Consider the following 23,374-nt stretch of genomic DNA (forward strand, 5'->3'; position numbering starts at 1 on the left):
CCTTTTGACTATCCACATGTAACTGATACCATTGGTGAGATAGGAAGCTAAATCATACTTTTCATACAGTATTTGTGACCCGCTACAACAAAAGGATCCTAAAGTCGCTGACGGGTGAGCCGAGAAAATCGAGTTTGAAGTCAGATCACCAAAATTTGTCAAATCGTTCGGATTTCTGTTTTACACAATTTTGTAGTCTAATGTATCTTCTATCATCTGCCGAAATTTCGAAGCTAAATGATCAAAAGGAAAGGCCTGAAAATAGCATTTTTTCTAGGCCATGCTCGGCTCACCCGTCAGCGACTTTAGGATCCTTTTGTTGTAGCGGGTCACATTTGCACCTCTCAGACTCTACCTGTGATATGTATACATTCAAAATCCTTACTTCATTTAGATGCATAATAAACCAATTGCTATCTTGTGTAATTCTTCAATACTAATACTAGGTTTTCAGAACTGCAACCCTATTCCTAAGTGACATGTAACTAGGACTCTAAATGGATGACTGGAGTAGCTCTTGTACATTGTTTATGGGGATTTTATGAATAGCAATTTTATGTTGTAATAATCATTGAGCTGATGCTATCAAAATTATCACTCATCCTGTGCAGTGTATGCAAATTATTGCTTTTTATGAGGCCAACAGCATACAAAGAAAATCAAGGCACAATGTTCATCCATTCCCCTCCCCCTTTCATAGTATAATCATTGTCATTCCCATCTATTCTAAGAACTTCTAAAGAAGAGGCTTATTTTGCTAGTTTTGATTGCCTGTGAAACTTTCTGCCAGACAGACTGACTTATTCCATGTTTTCTAACCCTAACAGATGTTACAAATTTTTCTGTTTAATTTTATCAATTTCCCTTTGTACTTTCAGGCTTAATATATTTTCCCTTCAAACTACTGAATCTTCTGTCTATCTGATGTCATCCAACAAATGCTTTATAATTTTTTGTTTTCTATATCAGCTGAAAGTACTTAGAACATTTTCTGTTAGTGCTACAACAAAGTTACAACACAGCATTTTTTCTCCTGCTATTTCTCCAGCCACTACCACTTATGGCACAGCAAAGAAAGTGTCCCGACATCACGTAGTGCAGGCAAAACACAAGTAAATGAATGAATAACATTCCCTTAACATGGAGGATTTGCCACGCTTTACAGCTCAGATTCCCTCCAATTATGTGTTGATTGTTGCCATTGGCAACAGCACCATGTGCTCTGGTAGAATCAGTGAGTTGAGCGCTAGATGTAATTTGAACCTAACTGCATATGATTTAAGAAAAAAATCACATGGCAGACAATAAAAAGGCAAACTCCCAATGCTTTCACTGATCTGATGTCATGGAGCTATAAATGGTATTGCAGTGAGAGGAAACCATATATTTTGGCTGCAATTTACTTTCACTGAAATATTGAATTGAGTGCATTTGTAGGTGCAGTCATTGAGGAAGAATGGGGAAAATATCACCTCATTACTTTTATACAGAGTTTCATTGCATTAACATGGCGACAAGTCTGGGGTATTTTTAGCAGTAATACTGTGGTATTACATTTGTCAACAAAACTCTTTGGCAGAGTTTGAACTGACTACTCATCAGTCATAGTAAGTAATTTGAGAAGCCAAGAACCTTTCATTTTCAGTCTTAAGAAAGATAACTAACACACACACACACACACCCACACACAAAATATCATATAATAGCAAAACCTCTCATCTCTAAATCAACATTACATTACATGCAGAACTGTTTTTGCACACAACTGTATGAAATAAAAAGTGTGTTGGCATAGTTTACAAAATTTAGGTGATCTAGTCAATTTCTCGACTGGAACTATCTTTCTATAACTAAGTTACATGTTATAACTCATTATTGACACAAGATGCAATTCAAATCACTGGTGTTAAAATTATCAATTCTGTCTGATTCTTTTATGAAATTTAAAGTTTAGTACTATTCTCTAGAAGATAACTTCAAACTTGGCATAGCATTGCCTTAGAATGGATGGCTTTTTTTAAAGCAAGAATTACCTCAGATTTATTTTCACAAAATCTAAAGACATTTTCTTTCATTTCCTGTTTGAGTTCTAATTGATTAATACCCTTGAAGACAACAGAGTCCTCATAGAAATGTCTAAATTGAACCAGTGAGTGCCATCAACGGAAAGTCTGGTGGTAGTATGAACAGAGATTATGGTTTACATGGCTATAAATTATCTTGCCATGCAACAGCTCATCAGAGGAGTGCAAAAGAGCAAAGTTGTCACAGGGGATAAACTTATCATTTAGTTGTTTCTTACACTAACAGAGAAGACTGCAAGTGTAACATTATCTAAAATAACTTAAAAGCACCATAAGTTACACTTCATAAGCACCACTCTGCAGTGTGCTGATCTTCAGCTATGAAGGATACACTTCTACAGAAGAAGTTACATGGGGAGTCAAACTTCAGGGATGTTGTTTTTCTATCTTATTTGTAGGATTTGGTTTTCTGGGGTGGGTTGGATATTCTGTGTCACAGTAGGAACCAGTTGGTGGGGATCAAACTGAGGAATGCAAAGTGGCAGAAATCTACAATTACCAGGGGAACAGAAATGGAAAATTGGCTTCAAATGGCATAACAACAAATTGATATATTAAAAACATTTGTGTTTCCCAAAGTGAAAAAAACATACACTTATTGATTGATTAATAAATGGCTTCTTGGTTTGTCAGTAAAGTAGATCCAATGTATTAGACTAACTTTAATTCCAGTTTTCTTACATTTTGGTTAATACATTTATCTGTGTATGTTTACAAGTCTTTCCACTGGAAAATGTGCATCATTCCACCTATTAATTCTTCTTATCGTGAACTTCTCTAGTGTCTTCAACTCCACAGAAAACTGTTGTGGTATCACAATCAGAAGTCAACCATCTTAAAAGCTTCCAACAAAATGCAATGTCACAAATGTAGCGAACAGTAGAGAGTTGATGCTAGAGGCACAGTCAGGCAGGATAGGGGTATTTCTTTGAACAGCTGCAACATCAAAGTTGGTTATGTGACAACCTGCTTTTGTTAGGTAAAACAATGGCAGTAAGAGTAAATGTTCTGTGAAGTTGAAATGAAGACCACTCCACAACCACACAGATTGCCAACAGGTCAGAGTCTGTACCAAAGTTAGTGAGTTGAGAAACAAGTTGAGTTCTGGGTGCTGGAAATGGGCATTTTCTGACAGGTCAACCCTTGTAGTACCTGAAAATTTTCTTAATTTTCAATTATGTCAGGTGATCACTTAACCTGTGGTATCTTTACAATCCCCCCAAAAAATCACCCACTCAATATAAAAAACCTTTAAACAACTAAACAACACAATTGCTAACGAAACTGTCTAATATTATGTGTCTTATAAATTATCCTTATTCATGTGTATTAATTTCATTCTCCAAGCTAACTTTAAGGATCTCTTTATAAACATAAATCATTCTTAAGAGATGCAGGTATCTGTCACTAGTAGGCTTACATGTTATAACACCAACACATGCACAGTCATGTTCAGTGCTAAGCACACATTCCATTAGCTTTCAGGGAAAAGTCCTAAACTTGTATGCACAGACGTCGGCTTGCAAGATTATCTCAAATATGAAAATGCACTCAACAAAGATGAGAGGGAAGCAAAGAAGTCAAACAACACAGATGGCAAATTAGTAAGTCAGATTTTCTCCTGTAGCACATATCAACTGCAACACTTGAGATATTTCTATGCCCAGCCTAGCTTGCTCAGCTTATGTATACAGGCAGAGGAAAACACATAATTTCTTTGAGGCCACAGTTATTGATGTAGGAAAATCACAAATCAGTGTACTATATACAGTCTCCAAGAGGCCCCAGTGTTGGGCAATGCTTAAGATGACTGTGTAGATGGTGCCCAAGAGGACCATCCACATTGTTTTGTAAAACTGAAACACATTAAACCATGAAACAGGGTTAACTATTAAACACTAGCACACCATCTTGTTCTTCTACCAAAGGTCATATCATGAAACAGAGGATGTGATAATTGTATGCAGTCATCTTAAAAGTTCACTGCCTGCAAAGAGGCTGAACTTAAGGGATTTGACCTTCTGGTTTAGTATGCTGGTGGCTCTTATAGTAGTCCAGAGGGGTAAGTCACTTCCTCTTTAGGAGAGGCTTGACATGACACAGGCCATTTGAAGTGGGGTTGGAGTCGAGCTTCAGCTTCGGTGACTACTATCAGGCACTTTCTAAATTATTAACATCACCTTTTACAGTTTAATGTTCTTACAAGAGGGTTGTACTTCACTGAAATTTGTCCGTTTTTTTTTAATGAAACTCGACTCTATTTCTAGCTCTACTCTACTCTCTGTCTGACAGAGTGCCTTTTCATTTGAAACTGGAAAAATATGAGAAAAGTACAAAAATTCAAGACTTCCAAGAAACCTATGTAATAGAGAAATTTCCTTGGTGACAAACTTGAAGCACTACATACTCTGTTACCTGAAATATCACTGGATATGAAAGACTGTGTCAAAGAGCATGTGGTCAATATTTCATGATGGACAAAAGTTTCTTGAAAGAAGCAATATAAGGATCACATCAGCAGGGGCAGCTTAAATCTTGATCCATCAGAAAAAAACCACAGATTTACTCAGATACAAAATAATCCCACAAAAAACACTCCAAACATATGTCATATTCTACAATAGGAAGGCTGGACACATGAAAGGACTTTAAAAAGTTTAAATTAGAAATCAAAGAGTAAAATTTTCCATCTCGAGACAGAGAAGCAAAATACGTAGTAGACTGTATATGCTGGTGCAGGTACAGTATCAAAGAGACCAGTAAAGATTTTAGAATAACTAGGGATTTTTGTTTAGAAGATCATAAATGGTAAATAGACTCATAGGTATTGAGTAGTTCATTAGTGTGCTGTGGGGCTTCTTAATCAATGGATTTAACAATAGTTGATATTTAATACTGAATTTGTCTGAGATGATAAACAGTGTATGCACAAACATAGTGCATTCTAGAATTCATTTGGAATTCATGAGAGGAAATTTTCAAAGGATACAGGTTTACTCAAGTCTCAAATGACAAGTAATCTGCAAATTATGTAAATGCAATAAAGGATTCATTCTGAAATTAATGTGATCAAGGAACCTTTTCAACTTCAGGAAAATGAAATAAGTTTGAGGTGTTCAAAAGTAAATAGAGAAAGAACACCTATAGGAATACTGCATACTATCCATATCTTTTCCTTCTAAATAAAGATTAATGCCTTTTGTGTTTATTCCGATATCCTTATACTGAAGTCTGGTCGATCATAAGGGCAGTTAGGGGTGTGTCATGTCAAGCAACAAACACTGAAGTCTTCCATCATGGAATTTCAGGGATTGCCCTATGTACTGTTGGTGTCAGTGTACCTCCACAAATTGCTCAATTTGTCATGGGAATAGAGTAGCTGTCTTGATAAAAAATGGTCTATTTCACCAGACTCTCCCTGCAAATGTACATCTCTATCACCATAACAGAAGATGAAGCTGAATGAATAACAATTGAACAGCTACACAGGGCATTTGGGTTCATACTTTCAAACATGGAAGATGTACAATGTACAAACAAACCAAGCAGACTATTCACAAATAATGAAATTAAAATATTGTGATACCATTCTGGTCACTAAACAGAGTGAAAGATAACAGGTTACAAAGAAAAAATAGGTCTGATGAATCAGACTACTGCCCCAAGAAAAAGGTAAACTGCACTTTTTTAGTTATTTCTAAGCTTTGCATGCAGATCTACGGGATGGAAACATGCAGAATGATCAGAAGTTATGTGGCAAACAAAAACAGACTCTCTCATTTGTCATCATATAAAAATCAATGTTAGGGAAAAGTTTGGCAACATCAGTACAAATAATCTCTAACAGTACTTTGATTCAGCATCAGTATTTTCCCCAAGCATTCAAATAGGCCTCCAGTCAAACTTGTCAAAAGTGGCCACCAAAGGGAGATGGGGGGGGGGGGGGGATGAGATTGGGAAGTGGCTGTGATATACAGTTGGCTGCTATTGAAAGGGTCGTTAACATTGTGTAGCTGCTATAGACAGGTGGCTGCTAAGGCAGGTTTCACTGTAGTTTCACTGGATACAGCAATGATAACCAATGTACTGTTTTTTATCATTATCATCTCAACAACTGCTTAACTTTACTTTTTTCCCCCTGCCAGGTTGTGAGTAAATAAAATGAGTAATTATAGGAGCAAATAATGCAATAAAATGATATGAAATGCAACAGCAACAACAAAATGAATGGAAGAAAATAGTGAAAACACTGTTTTGGCTCATACTGTAGCATATCTCTTTTCTCTCTGTCTGTCACTTTGCAAATTGCAAGTAAAGTACTAAAACAGAAGGAAAAGGATCCAACAAAATAAACTGTATGAACTTTAATGAATGATTTGTCATTTTGAATGATTCTTTCTGGTTACATGTGTAACAAGTGTATGGTTTATTCTGAGGAGAAAAAATAGTTCTTTATTCTTATTTCTGAACAAATGAAAAGATTTTCTATTCTATAAAATGAAAAATATTGCTTTCTTTCTTACATACTTAAAATGGAAAACAGGACATGACAGGAAATGTTGGAATTTCTGAGGTCATGCTAACAGCAGAGATATTAATGAAGAAAGTGACCAAAATGCAGAATCAAGATAACACCAAAAATTCATTCATTATCTTTCTAGGGGGAAAAGGGAATTTTCTCTCAGAGGAAGGCCCAATTTTCATACCTTTTGCTCCCTCCCTCTCTCTCTCTCTTTTGAGGATGAAGAACTTTCATCCTTCTCAATACGCAACAGGATGACAGTAACATTTTAATGGGCTTAGTCACTGTTCCCTATTGGCCATCACTTACATGTGTTATGCACTGCCAACCAATGAGAGACTAGGGATAGACCTCTCTATTGCGAATAGTAGCCGGTCACAAGATGTGTTCATTTTCGATCTCATCTCTCTTGTTCAATGAGAGACACGCACATCTATACCAAATTTCATTGTCACTTGTAGTTCTGGCTGTTGTAACTGATCATTATTGTACACTTGACTCTGGCAATTCTGGACCTATACAGCTCTTACTGAGGGCATAAAGTGTGATTTAGTCATGGTTACCATGGAAACAGCAGGCAAGTTACAACCAGTATATGCCATGTTTTGAGTTTATGAGTATATCTACTAAAAAAAAAGGACAGAATGCACAAGACTTCATGTTCGTAAGTATAAAAGAGGATTCCTTAATAAGTACAACATGTTTAGTGATGACAGAAAAAGACAAGATGATTTTCTGCAGCATGTATTCTTTTTCAGAGAGATGGTACTTCTATCATCTTTTTTTTTTTTTTTTTTTTTGGGGGGGGGGGCTAAAAAAAAACAACTTTTATTAAAAAATATCACTTTGTTAGAACTGTCTGTCAAGAATACAAAGACTATGATTCAGTCTAAGGAGCTAATACCCTTTCTCTTCTCAGTTGCTGAAATATGTTTCCTCCAGTGGTGAGGTAATGCTAACAGTAAGAAGTGTCCAACTTTGTGCCTTTTATGATTGCAGGAGTGTGTATCTTATCACATATAAGTGACAGAGGAAAATGATCTATTCAGGCTTTTATCTACACTTTTGACTCTGTGGCATCTTGTGTGGCTGACTGGTCATGTTGTATCTGTGTAACAGGAGCAAGGTCAGAAAGTTGAACATAAGTGGGAGCAGGAGAAACAAACATAGCTGAAAGGGAAGAAAGGATGTAAGAGCACTCCAAACAAGATCCACCCTGACAACCACTTCTGATTCATGCATCCCCCGTTTATCATCAAAACGGTGTGACACAAGCCTGCCATCCCTCATTTCCCATCATGCTAATTGTATGAAATATGATTCTTGATGCTACACTTGGCAGCAGAGACCTGTACAGTCTGCATGATGCAGTAAATTATGTGTCTGAAGACCAACATAGCTGGAACAACAGGGCTGGAGCACACCTCATGATGAAGAAGTTTGCCAGGACATAGCTGACACTAACAAGAAAGACTGAATCAAAAAGAAAGTGAAGAAGTAACCTTACACTATTACTATTGAGACAAATATGGTATTTTTCATAAGAAACAGTGAAGAACTATACATGGCAATACACAATTTTATGAAAAAAAAAAGTAATACCTGAAAAGTTCTCAAAAGAATACAATTTTAATCTCTAGAATATGGGGAAAGGAAAAATATGCATTAAAATAATTAGATATGGTACAAATTATATTTTGCTCTATTACTTTGAAATATGCATTAAGTTTAAAAGAAACAGAAGCAAAAGTAAGGATGAGATGGGAAAGAGTGTGAAAGAGTGTGAAAGAAAGAGATGAATCAGTGGCAAAAGGGATCAATTGCACGCACGGATATGACTACATAATCTGTATCTTCATGACAGAAAATTGAAACTGGTCACTCCATAAACTTAACAACCCTCATATGTGGAAACTATACAAACAATGGAAGGGGAAGATAGGTCTCTGGTTTCAGAGATTTATTGAATAACTCAATATCAACAGCATGCCAGTTCTTATTTCCTTACTCTGTCAACAACCACTGACTGATATCCAAACATCACAGCCTCAGCTCTGACTATGATGCACAGGAGCAAAATCCAATATTATTCTTTCTGAAAATTTAGGCTTGCCAACAGCAGTAGTTGTTTGAGACAATTATGGAATTAGGAAAGCATTTGTGAATTAACTTTAACTATTGTTATGCCACAGACTCAGAAAAGCATGACAAAAATGACAAATCCCACAATACCCAGATATTGACCCAGATGCTGGAGTCAAGACTATGTTAAAGGGTGTGTACAGTTCTGGTCGAGGTGAGGATTTAGCTTTTAACGTTTTGCGAGATATTCAGAAACCACTCTATGAGATATCAAAGAGCATGCAGTTCTAAGGGGTATCAAAAGTTTATTTGATGAAATTCGGTTTTGAAATGGCTGAGATATCCAAAAACAAGGTGAAATAAAGAGATCCTAATAAAGTTGTGGCATGTCGCCTTTTATTATTAGCACTTTTTTGGATATCTCAGCCATTTGAAAACCAATTTTCATCAAATAAATGTTGAATCCTTCTTAGAACTATATGCTCTTTCATATTTCATAAGAGGCTTTTCATTATCTCACTTAGGAATGTTCAAAACATGAATCCCCACCTCAACCAGTACTGTACAGTCCCTTTAATGGTAGACATGCTAGACGCTATATTTGCACAGATAGTATGATTGTATTATATATGAAAGGGAAAGATGACTGTAGCCAGCCTTTGAAGTCATAGTGTTGAGGTTTAATTGAGTTAAAACTAACAAGAGATTATGCCAATTTGTTTTTATCATTATTTTATCATTTATTTCTTTCTATCTATCTCTGGAGACTAGTAAAGAGCAGACGGAGAATACTATTATACACTGTATACGCCAAATATTTAATGAGGTTTTTATTTTCGCGAATTTCGGTGAGTCAGGTGCTATTCGCGAAATTAAAGACACGCGAAAATATTGACTCTGATCCCGATGTGAATGTGATGCATGCTTGTACACTTCTCCGTTCAGTACAGGACTCAACGATCACGAATCTAACCACTCGCAAAATCATCAGGAATTCCCGATTCGTAAAAATTTAGACTAGCGAAATATATGCCGTATACAGTACCCTCTGCCACAAGACTACCAGAACTTCCATAAAATGCAAGGGAATATGTCTTCTTTCATGTTTCATCATGTCATTTGATGGTGCGCTTCACGGGAATGCAAACTGAATTTAGGAGGGAAGGATTTAGTAGCTTGACTGGCACACCTAGACAATGATCACATCACTGAGGTTGACAATGAATATTGAATTTTTCTTTCCAGGGGGTAAGGGGCTTAGTTAATTTGTACATATGGCTGTAAGATTTCAACTGCACTGAAGAGACATGGACACCTGACTTGGATGCAAGTTTCATCGGTTGCGGAAACTGGAACAAGTTTCTCTTCACGCCTAGCCCTAATCCTGAGGATAACGTAGACGTGACAGGCTGAGGGACGTGATAAAACAATCGCCTGAAGGGAGCGAGGACACTGGTTAAATGAAGGATAACATGCAAGTGTGTGTTAGTGACAGATGGCTCAGAATGACGGAGTTCAGGAACACTTCCAACCAACGAGGTATCTGCTCTAATGCTGCCCAAAACAGATGAAGATGACCATGGCTGGACAGAGATAGGAGAGAAATTAGCATGGGCACACAATCTGTGCTCCTACCAAAACACATCTCAGTGATTTGGGTTTCCCCCATAAAAGCCATGCCCTGTGTAAAGTGCAGCTTGTGAATTGTTGAGAGAAATCATCGCTTCTTTCCTCATATACGACAGGTGTAAATGGCTGCAAATGGGCTGCTATTACTACAGAGGAAAACTTCAGGTCTTAAAATTGCACTGAGAAAGCCTCAGATGAGTTAAGTTAATGCTTTGTACAATCTCCTATTTAAAAGAGAAAAGAGGAAACTCTAGTTCCTGAAATTTTGTTCATGTTCTTGTACCACTGAAGTAGAATGTATAATAGAAGTTGTGAGGCTTTTTGCCTATCCCAGACAACCTTGTTTCGAGTTCTCGGGTAAAATTCACAATTTCCTTTAGGCCTTTCTATCCTCAATCCATATGAACTGACTGCCAGTAAACGTTTTTTTGTGGAATTGCCTTTTATTGACCCCCCCCCCAAGAAAAAGCACTCCATGCATGCTTTTTTTTTTCTTTTTGTGGACACAAGTCTTCCATAGTTTCTACATTGTACTTCCATGCTTCTTACCTTCAGTCAGCTCATCTTGGTAAAAGTCTACTATTCTTGTGTGTTACTGCCCTCAATTTATCTTACCAGAGGGTGAGATCACTCAATCCAAGCATTGCCTTGTCAGTAACACCTTCTACAGAAGGCACTGTATACACACATTGTAATTCTACTAATGAAATCAAACTGAAAGATGAGAAAACGGTGACTACTTGTAAATCATCTTATTCCTTCTCTCAGCATTTCATCAGGTGTTAAAGATGCTTAGTCTATGAGAAGGCCACTTTTTCAAAAATGAGTATTTTTTTTTAATTACTTTCAGACACTAGCATTCAGCTAACTCAAAGATATACACAGTGCCAGCACATGAAGACATATAGTATTGACAAACCTTATCACATTCATGAATTTTATGTAAAAAGGACCATTATTTTACAAAATAGCATCTGCTGACAAATATGAATCACAGACTTCATAGCACTGAAATATCCAGAAAGAGAGCTGCTACAGCTGCAAATGTACGTGTTCTAATTTGCTTCACCAAAATTACTTAATGACAGCAATAGAGTAGCTATACGGAAGCCTTTATTCTAACTTATCATTCCCCTAATTTTAAACCTACCATCTCTAGCATATTATGTGTCAGTATCAGCACAGATTATGTTTTAGGAGATGAACTACAGGACCATCCAGTTATTGGTTTATGCATTACTGACAGAGACAGTGTAGACTGTATGGGTATGATAGAAAGCCACCAAGAAAAGAAAGCACATTAAAGGCATTATTTACCATTTGGAGACGGAACAAAAACCCAGCTTTAGAGCTTCAAAATAATTCTAAAATGTGAGTTAGGGATAGAAACAAGCGATGTAAATTGGTATAATTAATGTTAAGAATTGTTAAATATACAAAATGTGAACAATAAATATAACAAAATTGTTTCTAGACTAAATCATCTACAGTTATAGTTTATTGAGGAAAAAATAGTGATATCTCCTTATATTTTAGGCTTTATTGCAAAATTTTAAGATGGCAGGATGTTTGGTGATACAACTAACCTACACATATGCATCAAAATGTGATAACTCGAACATTTACTAAGTCACTGCTCCCAATGGTAAACAGTACCTTTAAAGACTAAAGAAGTATATGGAGAGTGCAGACCTCCACCAAGCAGCTCATTTCCACCCACGTTGTTGAATTCCACTCTCAAAAAAAAAAAAAAAAAAAAAAAATCCTGGATCCAGACAGAGATCACTACCAAAATTCAATCATCTGTACCTGTGTCATTACCAAACTTTTCCTGAAAATTTTATCCAAATCTGTTCAAACTTTTTGAAATGTTTTACAAAAAGACAAACAGATAGACAGACAGACAGACAGACAGACAGACAGACAGACAGACAAACAAACAAACAAACCAATGCCAACAGAAACATAACCTCCTTGGCAGAGATAAGAATTTCTGAATACATTGTCAATATGGCATTGTCACTGACAGAATTACCACATTAACTGTTATCTTATTCTTTTCATTTATTGAGCATCTCAGAGTGTGGTGGTGTCAATCATTAATGAAAGCAGACCATGCTGTATGTTGCCATGAGAGTTGCCCAGACTGCATGGGCGGATTGAGTGGGACAAATCACTTTTCTCAGCAAAGATCAAGGTGCAAGAAAATCAATCCACCCAAGATTGATCGCAAGAAAATAGAGTTCCCTCTTCTGACAGTTGCTAAGTGTGAATAGATTTCAAATTCCTGAGCTTATAGGATGAACTCCTATCTCTCCTCATTCAGGAAGATAGCAAAAAAAAAAAAAAAAAAAAACACAAAACAAAACAACAACAACAACAACAACAGTCACTTATAGTCTTAAGTTGTATGTGTTTATACTGTATTTTTTCTCTTTCTAAGATTTAAAGCCAGTTTATGACAATTTCATGGCCAGAAAATGTCACATAGGAGGATGAGATAATCTAAGCCTGTGGTAATAAAAAGTCTGTGTCAGACAGAACTCCATTTTCATATCAAACAAAGAAAACAAAACCCCATCAATATTGCTCACAGGAAAGGAACATGAGAATGGAAAATAGATAACACCTATTCTAAGCACTGTTTGTTATCCATAATGTGGCATACTACTGCCTGTAAATGAGCAGGAGATCACTACACTGTGTAAAGACTAAAGAGAATATGTCCTTATCTAACACAACTTACTAACAGTAGACATAGAGATAATTTTGTTAGATATTTCATGTACATGTATGCACATACAAGACAAGATATTACTAGGTTTACTTTTCAATCATCACAAAAATATAATGTGACGACACGGAATACAGAGACAGTCAAGAAGTTAGTTTAGATGATTTAGATGACACCCATCTAAAAATTTGTAATCAATATTATCGCACTAACCTGACAACTTTTGACAGGCAGAACACCTACACAATTTGATCTTGACAGAAAAGTAAGATGGAATGACTGTAAAGGAGGTAGAATTTGTGTGTCTGAAAGTCATCAATAACATCACACAAGCAATGACAACTCCAAGGGTTTCCTTTCTTTGCCCTACTGCTGTCCAATAATATGACAATCATAAACTCTTTGTGCATGAAATCCCAAATCTCCATTACACCAAATCCCCTCCAAGCAACTTGTCAAATAAACATTCAGCAATTTTTGATATTTTGCCTTGAGAGATGGCCTGTAAATATTGGCTGCCTTGGCATCACAATGTTTACAAAATCAAATCCCATAGAATCCACCAGGATTCATATGCTTGGATCCTCCTAAGACTGGAGCTAGAGTGGAGTTGTGTGAGAAATATTTTCATTCATGTCTACCTCAAATAGGAGAGCAGATTGTGGCCCCTATACACTTTTGGTCATAATGAAGTCTCAAAAAAACAACGTTCAGAAGTTTGACAAAGCAGTAATGTAAACTCTTTGCCATACATGACATGTGAATAAGTATTAATTGATAAAAGCAGGAAAAAAAAAGAGAAATATCACTGAGGACTTGTGTGTTAAAACTTAATACTGTTACAGATTTGGAGCACATGGGACTTCATACTCCGAAGTTGTTGTGTTTTTATTTACCAATTTATTTATCTATTTTTTTTTTTTAATGATACAAGTTAAAAAAAGGGTCCAAAAACAAAATTTTCAAGAACATTACAGTGGCAATGATTTCTGTAACAGTATGTGATATGATTTGAAAAGTTCCTCTGCAATTTAATAGAAATAATTTTTCAAGCCTAATAATGAACTGCAATACTGTATGTCAACAATTAGAAGAAGAATTGTTTCACAGTACAAGGGACTTACCAAGGTATCATATTTGAATACATTCCATATCTTGCCTGATGTGAAAGGGATTAAAGATAATCTACATACTAAGTCATACAAAGTCTATAAACTATGCATGAACAGTGGGTTGCAAACTGTGTCACAGTTATAATCAGCATGGTGAAATGATATTATTGGCACTATTGGGGGAATATTTGTAAAAAGATAGAGAAACTAAGTGAATAGAATAGTAACATGACACGAGGGACCATCAGCGCAATAAAATAAACAGAAAAATTCAAAGATTCAGGCAGTGATTCTCCATGGGATGGAACATATTGTGGGAGATAGAGATGACACAATAAGCAATGGCGATCAATATTTGGTCAAAATTTTATCCAAAAGACTTGTGATTAATGATAAGTACATATGAAACTGACAAGCTCTTTATGTTTATATTGAATTTTTGACGGGAATACAGATAATACAGGGATGGTGAGACACATACCACACTCAGTCATAATCTCACATAAAACCCTAGAAGTGTACTGCAATATCATGAGATGTAAAATCTGAACAAGTAAAATTTTCTGCAGATGTTGATGTCTTTTTTTTCAGCACATTTTTGACAATTTGCTTCTTTGCTCTTGAATAAGTCTCTGGACATATGGTTTTAAAAACAAACAAACATGATGGTATAAGCATGTAGAACTGGTCTACAGGATGGCTGGCATATTTCAAAAGGTAATTGAACAATTGCAAACTCCAAAGTGAGCATCTTTCTTTCTCACAGGCCGTGAGATGCTGGGAAATACATTTTTTTTTTTGTCTAACTATGGACCACCTCCCATAAAGTTTTGCTATGACTTAATGCATTCTGTCAGGCTTTGTTGCATTTCCCACGTTTTGCTGCGGCCTCCTGAGCTTCTCATCAGCACTGTAACTTAACCCGTTGAGGAGGGATTGACCCCCTATTCAAACGCAAGCCAGTTTATACCAAAACTCGATAAAGAAACAACATATAAAGTATAGGCGATAGACCGTTCAGACGCTAATTTCGACCATTCCGGAAAAACATTGTATAGATGTGCAGTTTCTCACTGCGCATGTTGTTATGGTCATGAGCGACAGGTACAAGGTCACCTTTCGTGCTCGTTTCCATTAAGCCCCGCCCAGTTATACCGTTCTATGGTCGCCATACATTCAGAAGCACAATGCACACGATGGAATGCTGATTCGTTATCGAGTTCTAGTTCGAAACGATGCTCCGACCGTCGTTTCGCTATACGTTGTTTCATTATACATTGTTTCGTTAGTCAGCGTTCAGGCGTATAAATTCATCGTATAGCTATACCGTTTTGGTATAGCTATACCATTCTAGTATAAATTTTTTGCATCTAAATACCCTGTGATTTTGCTACAATACGCATTTCCCACAGACACTTGCCCGAGTATACTCGGGACTCGTCCTCAACGGGTTAAAATCTCGTTCAGTGCTGTATCCACAGCAAATTATGGCCTGTCAAGTTTGCCCATCCCATCCAACCCATTTTTTCCAAGGTGGCCTAAAACGTGATTACAGTGGCTGCTGAAAACATAATGTAAACCTAGCATAAAATTACACATATATATTACAATAGAAAGTGATAAAATTGCATAATACATATCTATTGTATATACAAGCTATTGTATGAACAGTGAAACTTGCAAAGTAGGCCTTATGTGTTCACCTTGAGCCATATTTACTACATCTATCAGGAAATAAACAGGTGACTTGCAAACAATGGACAATCCCTTGCAACTGATTGACAAATTGTCCTACATCGATGTCACGAGCACTGAGTTGATCAGTGTTTAGCAGTTGTTTAGTAGTATCCATGATAAAAGAAATCATGGGCGTACATACTCGAGCAGGATTCGAACCTACGACCTCCTGATCTGCGGACAGGCATCTTATCCACTAGACCACTGAGCTTTCGGCCGACAGCCAATGCTGGTTCTAATCCTTTTAGCATGCAGTGGGTACTGCATAATCATTCAAATTCATGAAATTCTTCTGTTGAGATGAATTTGAATAAAATGGACAATCCCTGTATCCATTTTGATCAAATACCAGGAGCTCCAGGAAGTATTGCCCAGTGAAGCTTTGTCCTTTGACCCTGAACCCATGAACTTTGTTCTCTGACATCATTACCAACATTGTGATAAGGTCATTATCATATGGTCTATTTGTATGTACTGAAGTTCATAAACAGTCATTTCTTGAGCTATCCTTGGCAACCAGCATCGATCACAATTTTATGTGCAAAGATACAGAAAATGCAAAATACTGATTTTGATAGTAATGATGATGCCAAAAGCAGAAGTAATAATTACAGTCATGACATTGATGATAACTCTCACCATCACTATCAACATGATTATCATAATGATATGATGGTTTTATATTCCCATGGTAGCTTCTTCATTGTTATTACAGCCTGTTCTTCCAGATAAAAAGCTTACTGTGTTGTTGTTGTTATAGTACATTAAGTTATGTACCAACAACTTCATAGTTTTTCTGCCTTAATGCCCTTGAAAATATCAGTATTTTCAAGTGCTATATAAGTGTTATTTATCATTATTATTTATTATCTCACTGGAGGAGATGTCACCACTACTCAAAATATTAAAAAAATCACATTAACAAGACCACTTCGTTCCTAAAATTCCACAGACCATTTATGAAATGTATGTGAATTAAAATCAAATATGTCAAAGGTATAAATACAAGGTCATTTCTTGCCTCCAAAGTGATGGATGAATCATGTGCTGTAATGCCTATCCTGTCACAGCTAGGGAATGAATTCTGATGCTGCTAGTTTCTAGACTTGACATTTCTTAGTTTTTTGCTTTGTTCCCTTCCATTACTGAAAATCCCAAAAGCATTAGGTAAATGTTTGCTAAAATTGGAGCATGTGTGTTTTTGGCTGTCCTAAGAAAGAAAGAAAAAAAAAGAGAGAAAAAAAAAGAGCACAGAATGGCATATTTCAAGAAAGGTTGTTTGATCTTTGATGTCAAAATGAATTATGTCAACAATGTAACAGCCAGGTTCTGCTGCTTCAACTCCCATGTGTTTTGGCAGGTTTTTTTTCCTTGCTTGCTTGTTTTTTTCTTAACAAGTGACAAGCAGAAAAGAAGTCCCCAAAAGGACAAATATCAGGTTTGTTTTCTTTTTTCAAGACCTACTTTTAAAATTTGTGAAAATATGAATTATAAGAAAACGTGTTGAAGCACACAATGTTCACAGCTCACTTCATCAGAATGTGAGAACCATCCACCGAATGAAAGGAAAAGTAATATATTTGTTTTTAAGAACATATTTGTCTTCTGAGGGAAAATAATCTTAATCATTCACCTTGTGATATGTATTCTTTCTGAATATTCCCTTGTGTGAGCTGTCTCTAGGTTGGGTAGTGATTACTAAAGTTTCTTTACACTGGACTGAGATGTGAACTGATTATAGAAGACTTTAAGGACCATTCTCTTGACAGGACTTGTATGATTCACAAGGTTCATATTGTCCTGGCTGTAGAAAGACCAAAGCAGATGTCATATGTACTACTCTTCTATGGCAACCAAACTCTTTCATCAATATTCTTAATATGCATGCATATTTTTGGCTAGAATTTATTCAAACATTCATTCTAGATGATTACTTTATTCACTCACCTGCCATATGTACAAATTTTCTCTCTTACATTTGTTGGCTAGCCTGTATGCACACCGATTTCAATTATGCTCCAGTTTAAGAGCAATTTTTCTGCATCCAAATATGCTTCAGAGCAGTTAGCATGACCTAAAATCTGTTAAATAAAGAGACAAAAAAAATCTTCAAAGAGGCAACTTCTTGTCTAACAATCTGAAGTAAAGGTTCATTATTTCTTTGCAAGTCACACCTTCTATCTCTCTGTTGATAATAATTGGTGAGAAAATGTTTTCCTTCTAAAACCTACAGATTTGGTATATATCCAGGGAGGTGGTTGAGATTAGGGTGGATGATGAATACAAAGGCATCAGGAAATAAGAGCAAGAAATGGTTTAGAGAGAAGGAGAATATTATCCACTTGAAATCCAAAGCACCTGCCAGGGTTGAAGTCTATGTGTGGGGCCACCACACCATTTTTACAAGGAATGTTAACTTTTACATAGACTGAGCCAAGCGGAGTATCTGAAGGGATTCCCAAGTGATCCGATAGGTGTTGCCCTGGTGAAACAAGGGTAAGGCATACTGCTTGTTGTGACTTCAGTAGCAGAAGGTGGATGGCATTAATGGCCTTCTTGCTTTCAATTGACGGTATGTGCTCCATTGGTGCTAAAGAGTTAGGACTCATGGGGAACTAAATTTTTTCTTGAAAAGTTTGCCTCAATAACTGCCACTATCAGTGACATAGTATTTTGGGCTCATGTTCCACAGAAGACTGGCTCAAATGCATGCAGCATCTTTTTTTTCACCTACTTCCCCTGCTAGTACTTCTTCAAACTTACTTGCATTTTTATATCTATATATCAAACCTGTGCTATCTGATATATTCCAAACATCCATAACTATTCCGAGCATTCTCACTGAGGCCTTGTCACATGACCACCCCCTGAAAAGTATTAGGAAGACTTCACATGCTGATATAAAACACAAGGGTTTATCATTGAAATTGCTGATTCTTAGGAGAGTGATGCTATTTACAATGTCATGGATCAAGCAACAATGACTGCAAATGGGACATAACTGGCAACTACACTGAATTTGTGGACAAATGGCAATGAACGCTTTATCATTATTTTTCACAAGACAGGAAGAAACCATGTCCTATATCTCCCAGTTACATTCAAGTTCTGAGTGGAAAAACTCTTGAGTATTTGTACTCGCAGATAGTTATTTTAAGATCCATGTGACATACCACAGAATGATTTTGACTACTACCATGCTGGCTGGTAAGATAGGGGATACTTTGATGAAGAATGGACTCAAAGAAGAAATACATGATATAGCATGCATGAATGTAATAAAACAAAAAACACATCTTCTGTAGAAGTGGTAATGTCAGACAAACTATTGAGGCATTTGTGAGACCAAATACTGAGAAAGTTGTGACTGGTATTTTAAATTCTAGTGTCAAGTAACATGACATTCACTAGGCATATTGACATTATCGGCACACCACCCAATCTGTTACTGTGATTTCCCAAATTTTACCAGAAGCAAACTTCACTTTTACATCAAGTCATCATTCACTGATAGTGTGAACATGACTAATGAACATTCCTTTGATCACATCACTAATGGCCTGGCTGGTAATCATACAGGTTTTTAATACACAGATCAAACATGAGCATGCTGTAAGAATGAAATATTTCATTTTAACAAAAATAAGTGAAGAAGTATGCAGATGACATGGATATCAACAATCTTCAACAATACAAAAAGACCAAAGAAGCTGCATTATCTCATCAAATTGTTACACAATATATGAGGTTCAAGTGTTATCATTGATATGCTCTGAAGAAAGCACCAGACAACATTCCCTAACCCATGATAAAGAAGAATGCTGAGGAAAACATTGTGATAGACTCACTGTTCCTCTTGCCCCATGCACCTAGGGGGCAGCACGATAGCTTTCGCGTGTGGGGATATGGCCCGTGAGGGTGGGATAGGGATGGAGGTATTTAAAGAAGAATGAGGAAAGATGAGGCAGGGAGAGGAAGGTGTATAACCTGCTGGAAGCTCACCTGTGAAGTCTGTTACCAGCAAACATATGCTGATACTGAGGAGCACCATCCTCTGGGCCATGAGGAGATGGGAAGGACAATACCATGGCAACAGGAAGGCGTGGATATGCCCTCTTGGACAACTTGAAGAATGCAATGCTGTCATTGGCGATCACATCAGGAAGGTAGTCTCTGCAAATCACCAAAAATTAGTGCTATTTGCTTAAAATTTGTTTTATGTCAATCAAATTATTAATCAATGTCCTGAATCTAAAATGTGACATGCATATAAAGTCTTGAAACATTCCATCAATACATGCATACTTGAAGTCAAGCAGATTAAAGTAGGAAAACATACACCTCAGAGAGGGCACATATATGTGATAAGCCTAAACAATGAAATTTTCAACTAAAACACATTTCATCATTAGACAACTAAAATGTAAACTGATGCAAACATACAATTAAGTCTTACTTATATTATCATACATCGTGTTCAACTTGAACATGGAATTGAACTGCACCGTTAGTGCTGTCTTACCTGTAGTAGTTCGCACCATGTCTCATAAGCTGTCCATTGCGACATAATGTGTAGTTATAGAACTTTGAATTCTTCACCAGCCCCACCCACTCCACCCAGCCAGGTGGAATGTAATTCCCTCGGTACTCATTAAGATACTTCCCAAAGTATCCTACGGGTGAGAAAGGAAAGAGAATGAGCATTCACTGGTTAGATCATGTGTCATCTAGTAGCCAGAGTGGAAAGATTGGAAGATTACAATACTTCACAAAAGAAACCTGTGGCAGAGACAAGAAGTACCTTTCTTCTATTGGAATTAAAACGTTCATCACTTCATCAATACATCAAAGTCTTCTTAGAAATGGTGAACAAAATACTCTTCCATAATATTTGCAATTCACTGATATTGGGTCACACCATGTTCCCTCAATCAATATCCTTTGTTCTTTCATGATCTCTAGATGTACATCTCTCTATTTCTTATTTGGATCTGATGTATATAATGGTGGAGAGTATAACAGGGATGGCAATATTAGTAATAACAAACATCATCATCATCCTAATCCTCATCATTATCATTATCATTATCATTATCATTATCATGAAGAAAAACAAGAATGCAGGTCTCATAACTAGTACACACCTGGCATTTTTCATTTTGGGGATAATATGCTACTTGCCTCCCATGTGAAATACTCATGTTTTTACAAACTGCACAATGCATAATAAAACAAGAAACATATACATGTATGTCATTCAACAACATCTTTTTCTTTTTTATTACGGTGGTAAAAAACTACACAAAAGTATCATGTTCCAGCAAAGGGTTTTGTCTGGAAATGGTACCCTATCAGATTCCAGTGATCAAGAATTATGTTTGCTCATTCTGTTTGATTTCAATCATAGCATTGTATTCAGAAAGACCCTAATCAGCCTACAGTATACACGTACATAGATACATCTCAACACACACACAAACATTCATACACACAAGAATGATTCGAACACTATTGGCAAACTTGTCACGATTCAATCATACATCAAATCAAAACTGTCAATGTCCTGTCACCAGAAACCAATACGGTGCCTGGCATTTCCACAATTGACTAAACAAACACTGTGATTTAAACCCAGACCCGAGAGTGAAGATGACACACATGTCATATTCCATCAGTGTATTGACTTGTTTCAAGTCCTATTGATTGATGAGTGAATGAATATTTATCATCTTTGATTAGCTGTGGGTCAATATCATATGCATACAAATCAGTAGAGTACCACTGGCGGTGTGGTCTCCAGGGCATGATTGAAGTGGGAGTAGAGGGATCTGTTCCTGTCTGTTCTTTCTACAACTTATTGACCGTGTGTGTGTGTGTGTGTGTCTGCTCTATTGCCTGTTGCTGAATGAATGCCGTACATGTTTCCTTATTCTGAATTGATTTTTTTTTTTGAGCCAGTGGTTTTTAGTATTTCTCTTTTTCTTATTTTCTTTTGTTTTCTTAACTTCTGGATGATGCCTTGCTAGGTTAAAGTATCATTATTGAAATATCATTACATTAATTCATGATATGATCACTTTCATGCAGCATATGATTTAAATAGGTTTATGTGTTCTTGAAACATAGAGAGAAGAGAAATATGCAAAGTACAAGAAAAAGAAGGTTATTGTACTAGCATTTTGAAATGAGGGCTATTTATAAACTGAACTGCCCCCCCCCCCCCAACTGTTACATTTCCACCTATCAATATCATGACAATTTATCAAATAAACCTAGAATCATTAGGCGCGGTCAGACTGGCAAAAGATCGAGAAGTATAAGATCGCGAAGTTTGGGCCATTGGTACGCGCAAGAAAGAGTGCGCCGTCTGATGGCTAGCGATTGTGATGTAACAATACACATCTGTACATGACAATGGCGTCGCGCTGCGGAGACACCGCTTGCAAACAGATTGAGAAGTTTCGCGGGAAGTTTGCAGTCACACCGGCAAAACTTTGAGATCTTAAAGATCGCGATCTTAAACTTCTCGATCTTTTGCCAGTCTGACCGCACCTAGTGTAGGTCATTTTATTTAGATACCTCGGCTATATAAGCCTCTAAATGTAAAGACACGCTAACCAAATGATAAAATGCATTATTGCAACCAGGTCATAACACTGTAGGCCTAACTACCCCATCCATTATTTTTCCCTTTATAAATTTTGAGAAATGAAATTTCATTGCTCACCACATACTAGTATATGAGTTGCAAACTGCATGGTGATCATACTTTGATGAGTTATCAGGATCATTTTCATCATACTTATATACACCATGTGAGGATGACATGTGTAACTTTCCTTTCTACAGACATTAAAAAGTTACATTTTTGCATCTACTCCCACTACTTTAAAATTTCGCCATTAAATGATCAATTTGATTAGACTTGCACATCATAATTGATAGTTTTTATTAGCTTCATTTTCAGATTCAAAGAAAAATGAAATGTCCTCTGAAATTTCTTTCCTTTCGTTTGACATTTTCTGGCTGCTGTAAGTTGTGGGCCATATCTCAGTATAATGTGGGGAATTCAACCAGAACTAGGCTCAATGCAGCCATTATTAATAAGGCATACATCACACTGATCAATTCACAGCTATGATGAAACATTAAATGTCATTTAGTAGGATATCGTTTCAATAATCATATCAAAAAGAAAGATTTGTAAAGTGGCTTATATATCATATTGAAAACTTAACTGAGAAATACTGTGCTTTTTTAATAACAGAAAAGAAAAGGCATGATAAGTTAAGGAATAGTTTTCTTAAACCAAATGTAGGTATATGATCATGAGAAATCTATACTAGTATCCTCTGGAGGAATTTACTGCCCTTTCAGATGAACTTGAATTTTTTTTTCATTTCATACAAATGTGATCTTGGTGTGTTTAATAGTTTTGATGCTTTAAAAATAGTTTGGTAACAGACACAGGGTA

General features: G+C 36.4%; 1 protein-coding gene across 3 annotated transcripts in view; it reads right to left on the bottom strand.

Annotated features, from left to right (window-relative positions):
* LOC140239904 (extracellular sulfatase Sulf-1-like) overlaps positions 1-23,374 on the bottom strand; it is a 75,911-nt gene that overhangs the window by 22,233 nt on the left and 30,304 nt on the right. For all 3 annotated transcript variants that reach the window (XR_011901999.1, XR_011901998.1, XM_072319719.1), the window contains exons 3-4: positions 20,423-20,573; positions 19,903-20,073 (exon numbers count right to left, since the gene is read on the bottom strand). Coding sequence is in view for 1 of the 3 variants with exons in the window: in XM_072319719.1 (XP_072175820.1) it covers positions 19,903-20,073; positions 20,423-20,573 (322 nt within the window). In the remaining 2 variants the exon portion in view is untranslated. The remainder of the gene's footprint in view (positions 1-19,902; positions 20,074-20,422; positions 20,574-23,374) is intronic.

The sequence above is a fragment of the Diadema setosum genome, chromosome 16 (assembly GCF_964275005.1).
Source record: "Diadema setosum chromosome 16, eeDiaSeto1, whole genome shotgun sequence".
NCBI lineage: Eukaryota > Metazoa > Echinodermata > Echinoidea > Diadematoida > Diadematidae > Diadema > Diadema setosum.